General features: G+C 42.8%; 1 protein-coding gene across 1 annotated transcript in view; it reads right to left on the minus strand.

The window, feature by feature from the left end:
- top3b (DNA topoisomerase III beta) overlaps positions 1 to 15,585 on the minus strand; it is a 135,207-nt gene extending 119,622 nt beyond the window's left edge. Inside the window, exon 1 of the mRNA XM_084322848.1 lies at positions 15,284 to 15,585. Within this exon, the coding sequence (XP_084178974.1) occupies positions 15,284 to 15,353 (70 nt within the window). The 5' untranslated portion in view covers positions 15,354 to 15,585. The remainder of the gene's footprint in view (positions 1 to 15,283) is intronic.
- Positions 15,586 to 17,963: the final 2,378 nt, after the last annotated feature.

The raw sequence follows: 17,963 nt of genomic DNA on the forward strand, positions 1-17,963 counted from the left end.
AAATCCCATCATTTTGAAATAAATGTGTTCCAAAGTCAGAAAATCTGTGTGTAACTTTAAGAATGGAACACATATTCTCTTCAATAAGGTAAACTTTTGGGGGTTTTATGCTAAATATTATGTTTTATGTATTATGCAGTCACTACCGAAACACTGGGTGTTTTGTAAAAAAAAATAAGTATATTGAGTTATAAACTAAAATGTTATTATTATACTGATTGGTTAAATGTATGTTCAATTTCATCAATCATTAACTCTGAAATCAATATGATCAGTGTTATTCATTTTACAGAGAAAGATTGCATTTAGATTTTGATTAATTGTATCAATTGAACTTTGAAATTTGGTAAACATCTCATTTATATTGATTTAATTGTGAAAACCTTCAAAAAAAAAGAAATACTCTTTAGAGAAGGGAAGGAAACACAATCTCACAAATCTTACAAACTTTTTTACTAGAGTGTATTACTATGTTTCGGTAGTGACAATTTTTGGGAGGAAAAACATTCTGAAAATACAATATAAAAATTGCCGGTACGCTCACTAGATATATGTACTTTAGATATGGTACAATATATATTCTGAAGTTTTGGGAATAAACATACAAAATTTCTAAATATTTCCGAACCTCACTTTCAACCAATTCGGTATGGCCCATATATATATTGTATTTGTTTATTGTTTATTTATTTGCGTTTCATTTTCTGTGAACATTGCTTTCCATTATGTACCGTTTACATTTTAACATTATTGTTTACATTAACATTATGTACCGTTTACATTTTAACATTATGTGTACTGTTTACATCTTAACATTTGTCGTTTCTGTAAATGAGGGGAACCTCAGAAGCTTACGATTTTAAATAATTAAAAGATTATTTAATTTAAAAAGTAATGACACAGGGCTTTAGGAATACAGTAATTACAGGGCTAATACAGGGCTTTAGGAATACAGTAATTACAGGGCTAATACAGGGCTTTAGGAATACAGTGATTAGCTAATTGCCGATATACTTTATTAAGCTTTTCAAGGGGCTCTTCTATTTAATATTGCCGACCCACATTACGGTAGCTGGGATGCTTATTGCTTATTAACAGCGGAGGAGTGCTGCCGAGTGCTTCCGCATTTTCCCTGATTGGCTGCGACACGCCCCGCGGCAGGCGCGGCAGAGCTTGCGGCAGAGCTTGCGGCATTATGTAGCCGTAATCCGCGATGATTTTCATTCGAAGCTTAGCTCACCTGGCAGTGCTGCGGTCCTGCGGTCCGTTGGTGACAAGTTCGAATCCCATAAATTTTCGCCGGTTAAGGTTAGGCATGGTTAAGGTTAAGGTTAGGCATTGTTTCGGAGTTGGTTAAGGTTAGAAGGGTTAAGTTTAGGCGCTGTTAAGGAGCTGGTTAAGGTTAGAGTTTGTCTTAGAGAATGGCAATATTCTTTCTATGGTTAAGGTTAAGGTTAGGCATGGTTAAGGTTAAGGTTAGGCATTGTTTCGGAGTTGGTTAAGGTTAGAAGGGTTAAGTTTAGGCGCCGTTAAGGAGCTGGTTAAGGTTAGCGTTTGTCTTAGAGAATGGCAATAGACAGCCTATTTCCGCACTGCCGCTCTCTCGCGCTGCCGCGGTCACATGGTCACATTCTTGCACTCCTCCGCTGTTAATAAGCAACACGCAGCTGGGATTCTGTCCTCTCAATTTTATCGGTCCTCTCAATTTGAAGAAATCTTGAAAGCAACATAAGGGTATTATGTTCATTGGAATTATACTGTGCTCCCATACTACTACTCAGTGTCATGTTTGTTCAGGATAACACAAAATTGAAACGTACAAAATGTTATATTTACATACATTTATATTAGGGATGCTCGATATTGGCTTTTTTACCGATACCGATATACCGACATTGTCCAACTCTTAATTTCCGATACCGATATCAACCGATACCGATATATGCAGGGTTTCCCCCCCAAAAAACTGAATAATTTCAGGTAACCCTTTAATCGCCAAGGACGACTTTAGACGTCATTGCTCGCCATGCTTAATCTGCCAATGACGTCGTACAGCGTCTTTGAGATCAATATTTCAAAAATCTGTCATGGCAATCATATTTCACCCACGGAGACTTGAGACTTGCTGTTGATCTCCTCTCAACTCTCCAACGGTTCAAGACCGCCATCTGGTGGCCGATCGGCGAATCGCCAAAACCGGAAGTGAATGGCAGGAAGTGGTGCTCACCCATATTTCGTCCAGCCACTCGCTATCGTTCGCGGGACTCCAGCTTGATACACTGGATAGCGATCCGTTGCCAATAACTCGATAAACAACATGATTTGGACGTATATAGTATTATACAACCTGGAAATGGATCGCATATATCAACATCCCATAATAGCGATCTTTCTGCTCCACGATGATCACCCAACCGTCAGCGGAAGCTGCGGTGAGTTTCAGCGTGTTTGATTATTATTATCCATATAAACTGCTCTGATCTATGTATCGCCCATACTACATAAATGATTTAACGTCGGCCACGGACTTATAAACCCCCCCCCCTCCGGTCACCAGCAGATGAGGCATGACGTTTAGGACCTTGTACAATTGAAATTTTTAATCTGACGTCAATCGGTATCAAACTACATTTGATTATCTAATATATGTATTTATGGCTATAACTCACGTTCTGCAGAATGCTGCAGAAAACGATAAAAACATATTTATACTTTAGACCAGTGTTTCTCAACTGGTGGGTCGCGACCCAAAAGTGGGTTGCGGGACCATTTTGAGTGGGTCGCGAAAAAGTTATTTTTTTTTTTCTTTTATATTTTTTAAACTACCTATCTTTGTGAAAGTGGCTTCTCAGCTCTGGTCCAGCTGAAGACAAATCAGAGGAACAGATTGGAAATTGAGCATGACCTCAGAGTTGCTTTGTCTACCATCATCACCCCAGACTTTGAGACTCTTGTCAGGAGCAAACAACATCCCCAGTTATCCCATTCATTCCCTGGGATGTTAAGCTAAGAAGTCTGCTAAGAAGGATATATTATTTATTATTATTATTTTATTACATTGTGTTTTTAGCCCTAGTTGCACTTTTGTTGCAACCCCAGTTATCCCATTAGTTCCCCCAAACTTACTGTAGAGAAGTCTGCTAAGAAGCATAATATTATTTATTATTATTATTTTATTTCATTGGGTTTTTAGCCCTAGCTGCACTTTTGTTGCAACCCCAGTTATCCCATTAGTTCCCCCAAACTTAGGTTTGTCATGTTAAGCTAAGAAGTCTGCTAAGAAACATATATTATTTATTATTATTTTATTTCATTGGGTTTTTAGCCCTAGCTGCACTTTTGTTGCAACCCGTTATCCCATTAGTTCCCCCAAACTTAGGGTTGTTATATTAAGTTAAGAAATCTGCTAAGAAGCATATTTAATTTCATTGGGTTTTTAGCCCTAGTTGCACTTTTGCTGCAATTTTTTGTGTTTATTTCATGTTTTAACAGTGCATGAAATATTGTGTATTACTGCAAAAAAAAAAAAATTGAAATAAATCATAGTGGTTAAAAAAATTGGGTCGCGACTTAATGACTAAGGAAAATGTTGGGTCCCGAGGCTAGACCAGTTGAGAACCACTGGTATATACCACACCATGGTGTATACCACCCAACAAAGAGAAAGATCAGGGTCGTATTCGACTGTGGAGCAACATTCCAGGGAACAACATTGAATGCACAGCTCCTACAGGGGCCGGATCTTACCAGCACACTGATTGGAGTCATGACCAGATTCAGAAAGGAGCCTGTTGTACTCATGGCAGACATGATTGAGGCCATGTTTCATCAGGTCAAAGTACCAGCTGAGGATGCAGATCTGTTGAGGTTCCTCTGGTGGCCAAATGGAGACCACAATCAAAACCTGGTAGAGCACAGAATGGTCGCGCACATTTGTTCTGAGCTACATCCTCACCAAGCTGAGCAAGTTTTGCCCTCAGGAAGTGTGCAGAGGATCAACAGGAGCAGTTTAACCCCAAAGTAATTGACACACTGTTATGCACAATTTCTATGTTGATGATTGCCTTGTATCAGTGGCTTCTGAGGAGGAGGCAGTAGCACTCTATCAAGATCTCCGTGCACTTTGTGCTAAAGGGGGCTTTCAGCTCACAAAATGGATCAGCAACAGACGGACAGTGTTGGCTGCTATACCTGCACAAGATAGGAGGGAAGGAGGTGAAAGATCTGGGCCCTCATTCATCAACGTGACGTAGAATATGTTCTATTTCCACACGTAAGCACAGAATGTAGAATCAGTGCACGCACAGAAAAATCGGGATTCACCACACGTGCGTACGCAGGTTCTACGCACACCTGTCATGATGAATCTCACCTTGGCCCTGCGCCGAGGCTCGTGCAGACTTTCACGTATTTGCATACCAAAACCGCCCCGATTAACCATATATACGGTAATGGACACCCCCATGAAATGTGGAAGAATGGACTAAACCGAGGGTGTTGTACACTGTCGGATATTATATCTATTAACTTCCTAAAAGACCATTGCTGCCTGGACACCGCAAACACTAATAAAGACCATTAACCACTGTTTTGCCGTTGCCCGTTAGTGTCATTAATGCATGCTGGAATAAGAATGCCTTTATTTATTTTTAATATTAATAATTATTATAATACAATAAAAGACAGCTCCGTCTTTTAATACACATATATTGTACAGTAACGTCAAATAAATACTACAGTCCCCGCTGAAATAAAGGTTCTGCACGCACATACCAGCAGTGATCTACTACAGCATAAAAGATAGCCACTTTATAATACTATTCTGAGTAGATAATTCATCTGTATCGCAACAGAGTCACGGATCTGGTCGGGGCAGGTATCATTATGTCGGGAAAATCCTTATGAAATAAACAAAGGTGAATTAAAGAATTTTAAAAACAAAGTTTAGCATATTAAATTGTTTTATAAGCTTTCTGAGTAGATAATTCATCTGTATCGCAACAGAGTCACGGATCTGGTCGGGGCAGGTAGCATTATGTCGGGAAAATCTTTATGAAATAAACAAAAGTGAATTAAGGAATTTAAAACAAAGTTTAGCATATTAAATTGTTTTATAAGCTTTCTGAGTAGATAATTCATCTGTATCGCAACAGAGTCACGGATCTGGTCGGGGCAGGTAGCATTATGTCGGGAAAATCTTTATGAAATAAACAAAAGTGAATTAAGGAATTTAAAACAAAGTTTAGCACATTAAATCGTTTTATAAGCTTATAGCTATTTTCGTGCTGATTTGAGAGGGTCCAGCTGCAGAGCCGGAGAGCAACTCTCAGGGCCAAGATAGCACTTATACTATTTTGAGAGAGACAGCAGAGAGACAGACAGCAGAGAGACAGACAGACAGACAGACACTGTTCCACAGTGTGTGTGTGTGTGTGTGTGTGTGTGTGTGCGTGCGTGCGTGTGACTACTAGTCTAATAGTAGAGACTCAGGCCCCCCCCTCTGGACCACCTCCTAGTAGAGACTTCTCTAGGAAGAAGACGAAGATGAGGATTAAGGCGAGACACTGCAGGTGAATAGGCAAATATACTTTTTTTGTTGATTGAGATTTTGTTATATTTTGCTTCCTAAACATGTCTTCTATGAAACTAGTGACAATAAAACGTCAATAACACACATTTAGTTGTTCATTTTACTTCATTTTGCCTTATTGCATCCATAAATGTCCACATATTTAATGGGGAAGTGCCTCATTTGCATATATAAACATAAATTTCAGAAAACTTGTCTCTACTAGGAGGTGGTCCAGAGGGGGGGGGGGGTCTCTACTGGGAGGTGGTCCAGAGGGGGGGGTCTCTACTAGGAGACTAGTGGTCACACACACACACTGTGGAACAGTGTCTCTCTGCTGTCTGTCTCTCCAGCTCTGCAGCTGGACCTTCTCAAATAAGCACGGAAAAGCTTTTAAGCTCATAGCTCCAATTTGGGTCCCAAATTGCGGTACAAATGAAGGAGGTGTCTCGGGTAGTGGACTCTAGTTAATATTATGTTCTCTCTGCAATTAGACTGCCCCTCATTCATTCATTCATCCCTATCTGATGCTATCTCTGAAAACAGTTCCTGCGAGCGCAGTCAGTGCACCCCATAACGCTATATATAAACCTGCATTCATTCGGAGAGAAAGACCTATTCCACATGCTATTTAGGGTTTGACAATAATTACACTAATATCGCTATTTCACAATGAACTATAATGAATTACGGGGGTCATACAGAACACGCGCCAGTGTCTTTATTTCCGCGTTGGAACGAATGTACTGAGGAGCGCTTGTGCGTAGTAACGATATTCTACCACTGGGCGTCAGCTAAGTGTGCTTCGAGCTGTGCGTACACATAAGCACGGAGTCAAGTTCAAGTTGAAATTGATGAATCCCACTCTTTGCTTAGAAATGGTCGTACGCACAGGTTAAGCACAAATCTGTGCGTAAGACACGTTGATGAATGAGGGCCCTGGACTTGGACAAAGACGCACTTCCTGTGGAAAGAGCACTGGGCGTACAGTGGTGTGTTCAGTCTGATACCTTTAAGTTCAGGATCCTGATCAAAGACAGACCCTTAACCAGGGGTGTAACAAGTACCCAGAAATTATACTTAAGTGAAAGTATGGGTACCGTCTCAAAATCTTACACAAGAAAAAGTCAGAGTATCTGGCTTAAAAACACACTTGAGTAAAAGTCAAAAGGTTTCTACTTTTAAATGTACTTAAGTACTAAAAGTAAAAACTTTTTTCTGACTGTCTATTCTTCTGATAGCTGGTGTTTAATCAAAGATCCCCGCTTTCTAGTCTTGCACAAGGACCAATCAGCATGGCGGGTTCATTTTCCATTGATGGAGATTTGATTGGCTGTTTTTAAATAAAGTGCGGCCGTAGGATTAATAACGTTAACGTTAGTTCGGCCAGAGAAACAAATATACTAATTAAAATAGTTGGACCTGCGAGATTTGTACTTTGTAGGTCTGCATTTTAAATGTAAGGAGTAAAAAGTAAGTTTTTTTTCTCTGAAATGTAATTGAGTAAAAGTACAAGTATACAAACTTAATAATACGAGTAAAGTACAAATCCCCCAAAACAATACTTAAGTATTGTAACGAAGTACAATTACTCAAGTACTTTACACCCCTGCCCTTAACCAGAAGAGGGATCCTCTCCACAGTCAGGTCAATCTATGACCCCTTAGGAATCTTGGCACCTGTGGTCTTATCTGCCAAAAAAAAACTTCAAGAGTTGTGCAGGAAAGAACTTGGCTGGGACGACGCTATACCAGCTTCAGCCGCACAAGATGTTGGCTGAAGGATCTCCGTAGACCTGCTTGAAGATTTTAAAGTTGAAAGAGGGGGTGAGCTAGGAGCGCATATTTTCTATTGACTTATGTAGCGGCTGTAGACTGTCATAAAAAAGTCGCAAGGGGCTAAGCAGAGATCAAACACTGATATTGTAAAATAATTCTGTTCCACGTCCAGAATATGCTTTTCAATCTCGATACAGACGAAATACACGTAAATACATACACTAATAGTACTCAAAATACTGTTGCACTATTTCTTGCGAAGTTGCGGTCAATAGAAAATATGCGCTCCTAGCTCACCCCCTCTTTCCGTAAACTGTCAACACCTGTGAAAAGGTGAATGAAATCCCATAAGAACACTCCCATTACCGCCAAACCCCCGTGAACACACCCACCACCTAAAGTGACAGTACAACCAACCATACAACACCAAAGAGAATACTGAAACTTACATTATGGCTCCTACAAGTACTCTGTTAGAACTGTAATGGTATTATTAAGTAGGCTACTCATATCAGTACTCTGTTAGAACTGTAACGGTATTATTAAGTAGGCTACTCATATCAGTACTCTGTTAGAACTGTAACGGTATTATTAAGTAGGCTACTCATATCAGTACTCAGTATCACCCAAATGTAAGTACTTTAGGGATGGGAATCGAGAACCGGAACCGGTTCCTAATTGTCCGATTCCTGGAATCGCATGCCTATCGACTATCGATTCCTCTTATCGATGCCATGTTTTTCCGACAGTTGCGCATTTTAAAACAATAACTTTAGCGCTACGCATGCAGCCATAGCAGACTATTTGATTCCTTGACTAGGAAAACCTAAATGAAAACGAATGCTGTCACTGTATAAATATTCTCCCATTTCATCCATTTTAATGATCACAATAGACTGAGGCTGCAGCTAGTGGTTCTCGCGCACCTCAGGAAAATCCTTTCACGCTAGCACAGCGGGGTAAACTGACTCAGGAAAAGGTGAACGAGTGTCACCGAGCAGTCACAAAATTTGTAAGGGCTCGAAATTGCGACCATTTTGGTGGGGGCTCAACAATAAATGACAATCAGAAATGTCAAGTTGCATGTTGTTATTCTAACCAGCTTAGTTCTGCTGCATTTCCAATTTATTTATTTAAATTATACATTTATCAGGAATCGATAATGGAATCAATAAAGAATCGGATAAGCAGAATCTATAATGGAATCGTATCGATAAAATCTTATCAATTTCCATCCTAATGTACTTGGTCTGAAGAAGGGGACGTCCCTAATGGAAATGCAACTGCTTTGCTGTTCTGGTTTCCAGTTTCCACCTTCTGGCATTCAGTTTGTCGCTGATGAAGGAAAACAGATCAGCGTGGTCTGACCGTGAGTCTGACCCCTGACCCCTGAGTCTGACACTAACCACCTCCAGCACAAACTGCTGGATACAAAATGATAATGCAATGATACAACCTGGGCTTATTGCTTCAAAACAGATCAAACTCTGTTGGCTGAGATGGCGCTGCTCCGACCGGCTGCCTTTCTGTTCGCTCCGTCGAGACTGTGCTTACTTTTGTTAATATTTATAGTTTTAAGAGTTTTGTCTGTACCAACAGTAGGTGCATTTAATGTGTATGACCGTCAGTCACTTATAGACATCGGATTACGGGAAACTTACCGATTGGATTACTCACTGGATCAGCTTTCCGAACCGCAACAATGGCCTGTGGAGATTCTCAGGAAAATGGGACCAGATCCCGACCCCAGGAACAAAGGAACCAGACGGCGTGGGAAGAGAGCTGGGATCCGTAACAGGCTGAGATCCAGACGACACCGAACGCCATTACCCAGTATATTGCTAGCCAATGTACAATCAATTGACAATAAACTGGACGATATCCGAGCAAGGATTCAATACCAAAGAGACGTTAGGGACTGCAACGTTCTCTGCTTCACCGAGACGTGGCTCACGCCGGACGTCCCAGACCACGCAATCCAACCGGCCGAACACTTCTTCATCCACCGCAAGGACAGATCAGCAGAGTCCGGCAAACAACGTGGAGGAGGTATCGCCTTCATGTTTAACAACAATTGGAGCGATCCAACTAACGTGAAGGAATTATCCAACCACTGCTGCCCAGACCTGGAATATATAACCATCAAGTGTCGTCCTTTCTTCCTCCCGAGGGAGTTAACGGCGATCGTCCTGATCGGAGTGTATATTCCACCGCAAGCCAGTAACAACGTTGCGCTCTCCAGACTCCACGACGAGGTAAATAGAATACAAGCGGCGAACGTTAACGCCGCCATTTTAGTGCTGGGTGATTTCAATAGCGCCAATCTGAGAAAGGTATTACCTGACTTCTATCAGCATGTGACTTGCAACACCAGAGGCGGTAACATCCTAGATCACTGTTACACGCAATTTAAGGGTGGCTACAAGGCTCATTCTGATAGTGGCTTTGGTAAATCAGATCACGCGTCCATTTTCCTTTCACCAAAGTACAAACAGAGAATCAAAAGCACTCCTGTAGTCTCGCGAGAGGTGCAGAAATGGGATTTGACGTCAGAGGAGACGCTCCAGGCTGCGTTTGACTGCACAGACTGGAACGTGTTCCGCGACACAGATAACATTAATGTCTACACGGAGACAGTGCTGGACTATGTTTGTACTTTGGTGGAAGAAACAATCCCCACTACCAAAATGAGAGTTTACCCAAATCAAAAACCCTGGGTAGACAAATCCGTCCGTGAAGCTCTGAGAGAGCGCACCAAAGCATACAACGACGGCCTAGTGGCAGGCAACATGAATGACCACAAGGTGGCGCGATACAACGTAAGGAGGACAGTGACAGAGGCCAAACGGCGCTACAGGGATAAAATTGAACTCCAGTTTGAACAAGCTGACTCTAGAGCTATGTGGCAGGGGCTCAAAACGATGACAGACTACAAAGGCGCCTCCCTCAAACTGAACAGTGACATCTCCTTAGCAAATGACCTCAATACCTTCTATGCGAGGTTTGATGCTGGTAATAACAACACCAGCCCACAAGCCACGGCAATGGGGGGGGGGGGGGTCTGCTGCTGATGGAGACTCAGTGTTCAGGGTAACAGAGCATGAGGTGAGGCGGACCTTTAAAAAAGTGAATATCAGGAAGGCAGCAGGTCCGGACGACATCCCCGGCCGCGTCCTAAAAGTCTGTGCCGACCAACTAGCCCCGGTATTCACTGACATATTTAACCTGTCCTTAGAACAGGCTGTCATCCCCACCTGCCTGAAGAAGTCCACTATTATCCCTGTACCCAAAAAATCCAAGCCTGCTTGCCTCAACGACTACCGCCCTGTAGCTCTCACCTCCATAGCCATGAAGTGCTTTGAGAAGCTAGTAAAGGGCTACATCTGCTCCTCCCTCCCCATCAACATGGACCCCCTGCAATTTGCATACCGCCCCAACAGGTCCACGGAGGACGCCATAGCCCATGTGCTGCACACAGCAGCATCACACCTGGACAAGAGGCAGGGGAACTATGTGAGAATGCTATTCATCGACTACAGCTCGGCATTCAATACCATAGTCCCCTCCATACTCATAGCCAAGCTCAGGGACCTGGGCTTGAACTATGACCTCTGCCAGTGGGTCTTGGACTTCCTGACTGGCAGACCCCAGGTGGTGAGAGCAGGCAACTGCACCTCCTCATCCATCACCCTCAACATAGGGGCCCCCCAGGGCTGTGTTCTGAGTCCCCTCCTCTACTCCCTGTACACACACGACTGTGTGGCTCAGCGGAGTAGCAATACAATCATCAAATTTGCTGACGACACAGTGGTGGTGGGCCTGATCTCTGCCAACGACGAGAGGGCCTACCTGGAAGAGGTCAAGGTCCTGGCGGGATGGTGCCAGGATAACAGCCTCTCCCTGAACGTCAGCAAAACAAAGGAGATGATTGTGGACTTCAGGAGGTCGGGGGTCAAGGACTACAGCCCCCTCAGCATCGACGGGGCACCGGTTGAGAGAGTCAACAGCTTTAAGTACCTCGGAGCCTACATATCCGAGGACTTGACATGGACCACACACATTGACAGTGTTGTGAAGAAGGCACGACAACGCCTCTACTTCCTCAGGCGCCTAAGGAAGTTCCAAGTCAGTCAGAAGATCCTTAAGAACTTCTACTCATGTACAATAGAGAGCATCTTGACTGGCAACATCACCTCCTGGTTTGGGAATAGCACTGCACAAGACCGAAGCAGACTACAAAGAGTGACACGTTCAGCCGAACGCACAATTGGAGGGGGGCTCCCCACCCTCCAGAACATTTACAACAAGCGTTGCAAGGGCAAGGCTAAGAGAATCATTAAAGACTCCAGTCACCCGAACAACTGCCTCTTTGAACTGCTGCGGTCAGGCAAGCGATACCGGAGTCTCAAGGCGAGCACAGAAAGACTCAGAAGAAGCTTCTATCCCCAGGCCATCAGACTGCTAAACGAACAATGAACACTACACAACAACAACCACCAAACGCACATAGCACACACAACCACACGCACACACTCACTTTAAACAGACACACTGTAGCACCCACTCCACACACTTTATAGCACACACCCACTTTAAACAAACACACTGTAGCACCCACTCCCCACACTTTATATTTATTGATGAAGGATTGCACTACAACTCGTACACCTTACTGTAAATTGTACCTAAATTGTACCTCATCCCATTTCTGCTTTGCACTATATAGTACTGTACATTAGTACACTGCATAGTATTGTATATTATATGGTAACTCAGAACATTGTACATATGTCTCAGGGCTGTACGCTAAGCTTTTTCACTAGGGGCACACTTGCCCCTAAATGAGAAATTTAGGGGCAAAAAATATTTTTTAGGGGCACGTTTTTTAATAACAATTTTACCATTATAGTGAAAAAAAATATGTTCCTCCTGCCTCATTACTGTGGTCCTTTTATTTAACATTTAAGTGCTTTTGTTGTCCGGTTTGTATCTTTTATAATGAACCAACTGAACTTCGTATTACCACAGCTGCAAACATTTCTTCTTTCATTGATAATGGTGTATTAACAGTGTTCATAGTCAGTATCTACTGCACACTGCAACACAGCTCTAAGACATACACTAAATCATGCTCTCTGTTTATCTTTCTCCCTCTCTCTTCCACACACACACACACACACACACAGAGAGCTCCCTCCCCGGGCCCCTGTAAGGTATTGGCTTGTGTTGCTACACGGACACATTTGTATGTTGCACCATGGTACTTCCTGGCTTACAGAGTACAGACCATAGATACAGACTAGTAAACAAACATTCCGTCTATTATGTGAACTAAAGAGTACAAGGTTTACACAACAGCCCCCACCCCTTGTTTTATTGTATTTGTACCTGTACTACCTGCTGTCAGCTGTTTATCTCTCTCTGTGAGCTTGATTAGCTAGCGTTAGCTCACGTTAGCTCCGCGGCTAACCCTGAACTAAATCAATGACTAGGTTCTAACGCATTTCGAGTAGTTTTCACTGCACATAGAAGTAGCCAAACAGCGGGAGCATTTCGGGAGTATATAACCAAAACCCAGGCAATTTCGAGCCCTTGGCTTGCCTTAAGGAATCAAATAGTCTGCCATTAGCTACATGCTAACGTTATAACGGTCGGGAAAACCTGGCAGCGATAAGGGAATTGAAAGTCACAGGCACGCGATTCCAGGTGCCTGTGACTTTCTATGAAGAAGTCAGCCAGTCTATCAGAGTGAGTGCTCAGCCTTGGATAATTTAGGAGTGAAATGCGAATGCAAGGCTTGAAATCACTACTCGCAAGCCCGCCCCCAAATATTATTTACCAATCGCAACGGCCTATTAAAGGGGCAATTCGCGATAATCTCATCGCAGTGTACAGCCCTGTGTCTATACCGAACACTGTGACCTCATTTTCTTCTTCTAAATTACATCTATACTATGTTATTTGATACTATCTTGTCTAGCACAGTCTCTGGAGCGTAACAGTAAGAAGCATTTTGTATGAAAGTATTCTGTACTTCTGTATGACAACTATTAAAGAAACTTGAACTTACCTACTTACTGCTTTCACTGTCTACATCTGCCCTACACTGTAATCATAGTAACCATAACTACCTAGTACCTACCACATGCTAGTCTTAAGTCTACCCATATAACTCTGTATGACAGCATGTACAATAGTACTGTATATACCGTCATTTATATATATATCCATATCTGTCTGAAATTCTGAATATACCTGCATATAATCCTTCTATATACCTACTTACACCTACAAATAACTCTGTATGATAGCATAGCATACAATAATGCTGTACATATACAGTATATATTTATTTTCACCATATAGCTATCTACATCTGTCTGTACATACCTGCAAATAATACTTTTACATATCTGTAGATATTATATTGTACATATCTGTTACCTACTCTTACTAGTTACGCTGCTGGCCAGTATGACTTACTACCATAGTGTCTTTATACCTGTATCACTGTACATATAAATATTACAACTCAGTATTAGCACTATTACTCTGTAGTCTGTAGTACTGCATGATGACAATATAATCTAATCTAATTTAATAAATGCAGGGCCGTTTATAGAAGTATTGTGTATATCGTGATCTACCTTAACAATGAGAGCCCCTTTTAACCCTCAGGTTAGCAAACATGTACGGAAACAAACACCGTCTGGAACTCATAAACAGCCTCGTCCCGGCCCTAAGAATAACACCCCCACCACCACTACATCCAAAGAAACTCTAGAAGAGGGAAACAATACAAAATACAAGAATTTTTTCCCTGATGCCCGTCTCTCTGTGTACTTTTTCTGATGCCTGTCTCTCTGTGAACTATTTCCAGGGAGAACATCGACTTGGACAGAGTTCCTCAGATCATCCACGAGGCTGTGTGTCTCACCAGCCACTCCTGTCTAGGGGTGCAGAGCGCTTACAGCCTGGAGACCATCCCCATCTCCCTGCGGATACCAGTCCTGAGGAAGAACCCAGGCTGCTTTCCCAAGTCCAACTTCTCCCTGGAGTTCCAGTACATCAACATAGCCTGTATATGCGCCACTTCCAGACAAAGCTGATTCTTCAACAGCTTGAATGTTTAAATAGGGTTGATGAATGTACTGTATGTGTGACACGAGGGAACTGAAACCACTGAATCACTTGGAACTGTAAATGTGTTATTGTTTGCAGGAAGACATTTAAATGGGCGTATTCTTCAATAGACACGCTACCAACTTGTCAGGCTGTAAATAAAAAAACATTTTACAGTAAACGGTATCGATGGTATTTGTATGACATCAATAACTTTGAGACTGAAATAAGGTATTCGTCGTGATACTGACAGTACTATATACCTGTATGTCATGTATGTCCCTATGTCATAAATGTCATGATGTAATGTATGTTGTGTATGTCATAAATTACACTATGATTTGAAAATGAGGGAATGAATGAATTAATGAAAACTTTATTTAACAGATTGCAGAATGGGTACAATACAGTACGGCTCAATACACACAATTGTTAAGGGGATGCAGAACAGAGAAAGATGTTTGTCTTGTTTACATCAGGGTCGCCCATTTTCAATTCATAGTGACATGTATGACATACAAAACATACATAACATTTATGGCATAGAGACATACTATTTGGGACCCTGATGTAAACAAGACAAACGTCTTTCTCTGGTCTGCATCCCCTTAACAATTGTGTGTATTGAGCCGTACTGTATTGTACCCATTCTGCAATCTGTTAAATAAAGTTTACATTCATTCATACTTGTTCAAATCAAGACTTGAATAAAGTAGCTAAGCTAACGTTAGCAGCCGCATGCTAACAACACAATAAAGCTATAGTAACATGCGACCTGGTAACGTGCGACCTTTTCACCAAAATGCTCACCCACCTTTGGAGAGGATCTTGGCAATCGACTGAGCCAAAGAAGGCTTCTCTGCCACCATCAACACGGTCCTCATTTTGAAGAATGTTAGCGATAGAGCTGCAGCAATCCAAATCAGTTAGCCGGCGTTAGCTGCTAGCTAGCTCAGAGATACAGAACCGCTAGCTATTGTTGTTGTTGGGTGTCTCACTGTCCCAAACACGGATAGGGGGCGATACACAATAGCGGATAGAAGGCACATTAAATACACCGAGGAACATGTCATTCATTGCTAGAGTAAAATACAAAGGCGGCCATGACTGTTTCCATGTTGCGCTTCCGGTGTAACGAGGTCAAGTGCTCGGGTGAGTAGGGGGTATCTGCAGAGCCGCAGAGCCAGGCTGGACGGGTTGGAGGCGGTCTGGACGCGTGAATATTAAAGGCAACCAACTTGTGTTCAGCTTTTCGTTCAGCGTTTCTCTGATTGGCCACAAGGCCACGTGACCGCCCTAGCACACGCCCTTTTCCGCTGAGAGACGCGGCAGAAGCGCTGGTCGAACCAACGCGCTGCTCGAACCAGTTCAGACAGAGGTGTTTATTTATATTAATAAACATATCTACTAGAAACACTGGTGTTCTGTTGTGTGACTGTACTAAACTCTTCCACCACATGACCGACATTTGACATACAGTACACCTCCTATCTATGTTGGAACTTGGGATTATGTTTGGTCATGACAAAACAATAAAAATCGCTACTGTTAGTAATGCTGCCACCACCCACTTCAATGACAGAGCTCTCATATTTGCGAATGCATAAACTATATCTTAAATTATGGCGATGATGACCGACATTTGACATACAGTACACCTCCTATCTATGTTGGGATTATGTTTGGTCATGACAAAACAATAAAAATCGCTACTGTTAGTAATGCTGCCACCACCCACTTCAATGACAGAGCTCTCATATTTGCGAATGCATAAACTATATCTTAAATTATGGCGATGTGTCTAATATGGCTGTCGCGAAGTCATTGATAAGCGACAGCCATATTAGACACATAGCCATAATTTAAGATATAGTTTATGCATTCGCAAAATATGAGAGCGCTGTCAGCGAAGGGCTTCCTACAACAGAGCACCGCCGCTGCTGCTGCTGAAGCTGGATCAAGCCGCGGGCGGCGCACGGAAGCCGGGGAAAAACCACCGCGTCGCCCCGCTGGCGCTTCACGGCTTCAGCAGCCTCCATGGGCGAAATAACATATAACGTTACAGCGTACAGTTCCACACTGATGTACAGTGAGTGTTTAATATGGCTGTCGCGAAGTCATTGATAAGCGACAGCCATATTAGACACATAGCCATAATTTAAGATATAGTTTATGCATTCGCAAAATAGGAGAGCTTGCAGCTGTCATTGAAGGGCTTCAACGGAGCGCGGCCGCTGCTGCCGCTGGAGCTGAAGTGATGTACAGTGACGAGTGAATCTGGTAGTTGGTTGTTAAAAACGCGAAACATAATAACGTTACGCTTTCTAGTTCAGCGTATTTCATAACTGTATGGGCTTTGTTTATACTTCAGAGGTGATGTACAGTGACGAGTGAATCTGGTAGTTGGTTGTTAAAAACGCGAAACATTACGCTTTCTAGTTCAGCGCATTTCATAACTGTATGGGCTTTGTTTATACTTCAGAGGTGATGTACAGTAACGAGTGAATCTGGTAGTTGGTTGTTAAAAACGCGAAACATAATAATCAGTCAGCAGCGCTCCACTGCTACCGCAGCTGAACACAAGTTGGTTGGTAAGTGGTGCGTTATTGAAATCATCTGGGGTGACACGCACCACGTGCACGCGCGCTCCCGGCGCGTGCGCGCGCTCCCGCGAATGCGCATTTAATGTCCCCTCGCTTGGGCACAGACTAAAGACAGTGCCTAATTGCCTCTACGAATGGAATGTAACACGTCTTCACAACAAGTTAGGTGTGAATGTGTCTGAGAACGTATTTAACACACCTGACGACCGGCACTATTGATATGCAAATAGCGAGTGAGCTTGCACACCGTGCTACCCCGTCCCATGAACAACGCATGCCCAGGCTGCAGAAACAAATTAGTGGGGGGGCATAAAATGTTCTCGGGGGGGCACAATGGTTTTTCAACACAGGTTCCCTTTTATACGTTTCAGCTCGGACAGCGGTACTGTGGCTTGCTTGGCGCTGCCCACGGTGCTGAACTAAACAGCAGAGAGGCAATTGAAAAATCTAATTTCTCTATCTTAAGAACTTTCACTTATACAAAAACAGACTGAACGGATATATATAACAGACCTGCTTGGGCAGCGGACTGAGAGCAGGGGACACAAACAGGCTGGATAAGATGGTCAAGAAGGCCAGTAGCGTGGTTGGGGTGGAGCTGGACTCTAGCGAGGGTGGCGGAGAGGAGGAACCTTGCTAAGCTCCAGGCCATCAGGGAAAACCCCTCCCACCCACTATACACAGACTTGGCTGACAGGAGGAGCATGTTATAGGCTCACACTACCTAAATGCAGCACTGAACGGCACAGGAAGCCCTTCATTCCGACAGCCATCAGACTATACAATGCATCACTGTGCCTCACTGCATCACTGAGCACAGAGTGACAATTACCATCTTTCTGGACTCTTACTTTTTAAACAGCACTGTGCATTATTACACCTACTGTAGAC

Source organism: Notolepis coatsorum, assembly GCF_963971535.1.
Source record: "Notolepis coatsorum genome assembly, chromosome: 10".
Classification (NCBI taxonomy): domain Eukaryota; kingdom Metazoa; phylum Chordata; class Actinopteri; order Aulopiformes; family Paralepididae; genus Notolepis; species Notolepis coatsorum.